Source organism: Arachis duranensis, chromosome 6 (genome assembly GCF_000817695.3).
Source record: "Arachis duranensis cultivar V14167 chromosome 6, aradu.V14167.gnm2.J7QH, whole genome shotgun sequence".
In the NCBI taxonomy this organism is placed as follows: domain Eukaryota; kingdom Viridiplantae; phylum Streptophyta; class Magnoliopsida; order Fabales; family Fabaceae; genus Arachis; species Arachis duranensis.
In genome coordinates this window covers 92,418,954-92,421,760 of record NC_029777.3, presented here as the reverse complement: position 1 = coordinate 92,421,760, position 2,807 = coordinate 92,418,954, and the positions used below count along the sequence as shown (strand labels likewise).

The following is a 2,807-nucleotide window of genomic DNA, read 5'->3' as shown; positions in this document are numbered from 1 at the left end:
GTCTCGTTAAAATATACTCTCTCGTTTTAGTTATTCTTCTCGGAACTTCTTTTTCTCATTATTCAAAAGATGTTAACAAGAAGCTAAGCTTTATTGTTTGTCCCTTTCTTTTGATCTTCATCTTCTTCAATAATAATCACTACTCCGATCCTTTTATCTTTATTAACAAGTCTTAGATCTACTTTTCTATATTATTTAATTTATTATTTAATATTATAGCTTCAACCTCATCCTCTAAGGTACTATTAAGAGGTTCATCAAAAACTGAAGAAGCTAATATAGGTATCATCAAATCAAAGAGAAGAAGGTAAGTAAGGAAGCTAAGGTGGATCGAAGGCATGGGAAGAGGCCTCTTCTTCCTTCTGATTCTAGATCAGAAGAGAAAAGAAGAGAAGAAGATGATTGTTTTCTCCACAACGTTCCTCTTCAGCCACCTTCACAATCTGAAATCCAACAACAAGAAGAGGAAGAACCTTCACCAAATCTTCAAATAGTTCAGCTCCAAGACCAAGGTAATTATAAAAATCTAACACCTTCGTTTATATTAGTTAATTAAATCACTTCATTTTCCTATATAATAAATAATAATAATGTTATATATAGAGATATATATACACATACGGTTATCTAAATTATTATTTCCACTCAGATCAGAGTTTTTTGTTTACATAAAATATAGTCTTTATTTATTTTTTTTTATATGAGGAGATCCTCACTGAAGATCTGCTTATATTTCTACTTGTGCTTTCAAAGTAAACTATATACAAAGGTTTTGGTTTTTTTTTAACTACCAATAACGTGCTGGGTGCAATTATTTTGACGATTCTCTCTTATCAGAAAGAAAATGAGTGGAAATTAAATTTATTTATTTAATTTTTTTTAGTTTTTAATTTTTTTGGTTTGGGGAAAAAAATCAAAACTTATTGTTGTAGTTGCGTATATGGAAATATATGCTTTTAATGAGATGACATTTTCTTTATCCATAACTTCAATATTATCCATGTGTTCGTTTGTTTGTTTGTTTGTTTTCAACAATCTCAGGCTTTATTTTGTGTCTATCTTATTACGATGACGTTGACTGTTGAGACCATGAGAGAATTTGCTAGTTTGGTATTATGTTCAGTGTAGTAGTGAGTGCAATATTTGTCCCAATTAATTTTCTCTTCTTTTTTTTTTTCTCACTTATTTAGCTTACTGTGATTTCGATTGTGATATCTATATATATGTGAATGACACAGATTGGTCAATAATGGAAACAAATGTGACTACTTCTATAAAAACATATTCATGTCAAAATTATAGACTTGATGTATTCTATGAAATCATGTAACGATATGCAAAGAGAAACTATTTTCGAACAGTAATTTTTAATATTTTTTATTATTATTTGACAGAAATAAATTTTAATAAATTAATTTTATTAATATGTATATAAATTCTAAAAAATATAAATTAAATTATATTTATTTTAATTATAAAACATTTTTTCGTTTACAAATACTGTATTTAAGCTGAAGATATATTGATAAAAGTAAGCATAATATTGGCGTGACTGATAAAAGTGTATGAATTTGAAGGCAAGAAGGATGTGAGAAAACGACATTATAGAGGAGTAAGGCAGAGACCATGGGGAAAATGGGCAGCCGAAATCAGAGACCCTAAAAAGGCGGCGAGAGTTTGGTTAGGAACCTTTGACACTGCAGAAGCCGCAGCAGCAGCTTACGATTCTGCGGCCTTAAAATTTAAAGGTAACAAAGCCAAACTCAATTTTCCTGAGCGCGTTGCCGCTTCCAATTCCGCTTCAACAACTTATCATCACTCTTCACAACCACCACCTACTATGGTGTATCGACCTTCTTCACAACCTTATACTCCATTAATGCCGCCGCCGACGTCCTCCTCCACATCGGAGGAAGGAGGATTTCCAAACCTAATGCAATATGCGCAGTTGCTTTGGAGTAGAGACGATGATGATCTACAACGTGCAGCTTCAGGGCTTTATCATAATAATAATAATAATAATAATAATAATAATAATAATAATAATAATAATAATAATAATAATAATAATAACAATTTTTCTTCATATGGTTCTGTAATGAATTCATCATCAGGGTTGTCTTCTTCTTCTACTACTTCAGATTCTGCGGTTGTGATGACTGGTCAACTCCATAGCATGATGGGTGCACCACCACGACCACCCAAGGGAGATTATGATTATTATTTTGGTCAAGGGACTGATTTTGATGGCAGGAATTGATGGTAATCATGATGATGATCATGATCACATGAATCATGAGGTGATGATATATGTATGTATTTTTTTTCTGTTCATCTGACCAACAGAGATTCTTGAATGCTCTTAGAGCAAGACAAAAGTTTTTCTTTTTTTGTTGTTATTATTCTATAATAATTTTTAAGAAATAAATTCAGTTTATTCTTTCATTTGACGAGGTTAAATATCATTTTAAGGAATCACTATCATAATTTATTATTTTTTATTATTAATTAACCATTAATACTTAAAAGATTGAATTAAAATATATTTTTAAATTATTGAATTAAAGAAATTAAGTTGATAGTTAAAAATAATGACTAAAAACAATAAATTTAAAGATCTTCGGACATTTTTTATGATTTTTATATTGTAACATAATATATATACTATAATGATGTACAAATACTGATATGAATACGAAATATAACACGATACAAGATATACATACACATAAATTTTAAAATTTACACGACACAAAATATACATACATATAAATTTTAAAGTTTTCTAAGATATGAGAATGCGAGAT

At 29.4% G+C, this 2,807-nt stretch overlaps 1 protein-coding gene across 1 annotated transcript; it reads left to right on the top strand.

Moving 5' to 3' along the window:
• Nucleotides 1-277: 277 nt before the first annotated feature.
• LOC107494582 (ethylene-responsive transcription factor ERF113) lies at nt 278-2,445 on the top strand (the record flags this gene model as incomplete). The annotated part of the gene is made up of 2 exons (XM_052262777.1): nt 278-512; nt 1,578-2,445. Coding segments are annotated over 2 exons (918 nt in total), but the record flags the coding sequence as incomplete, so codon positions are not given.
• Nucleotides 2,446-2,807: the final 362 nt, after the last annotated feature.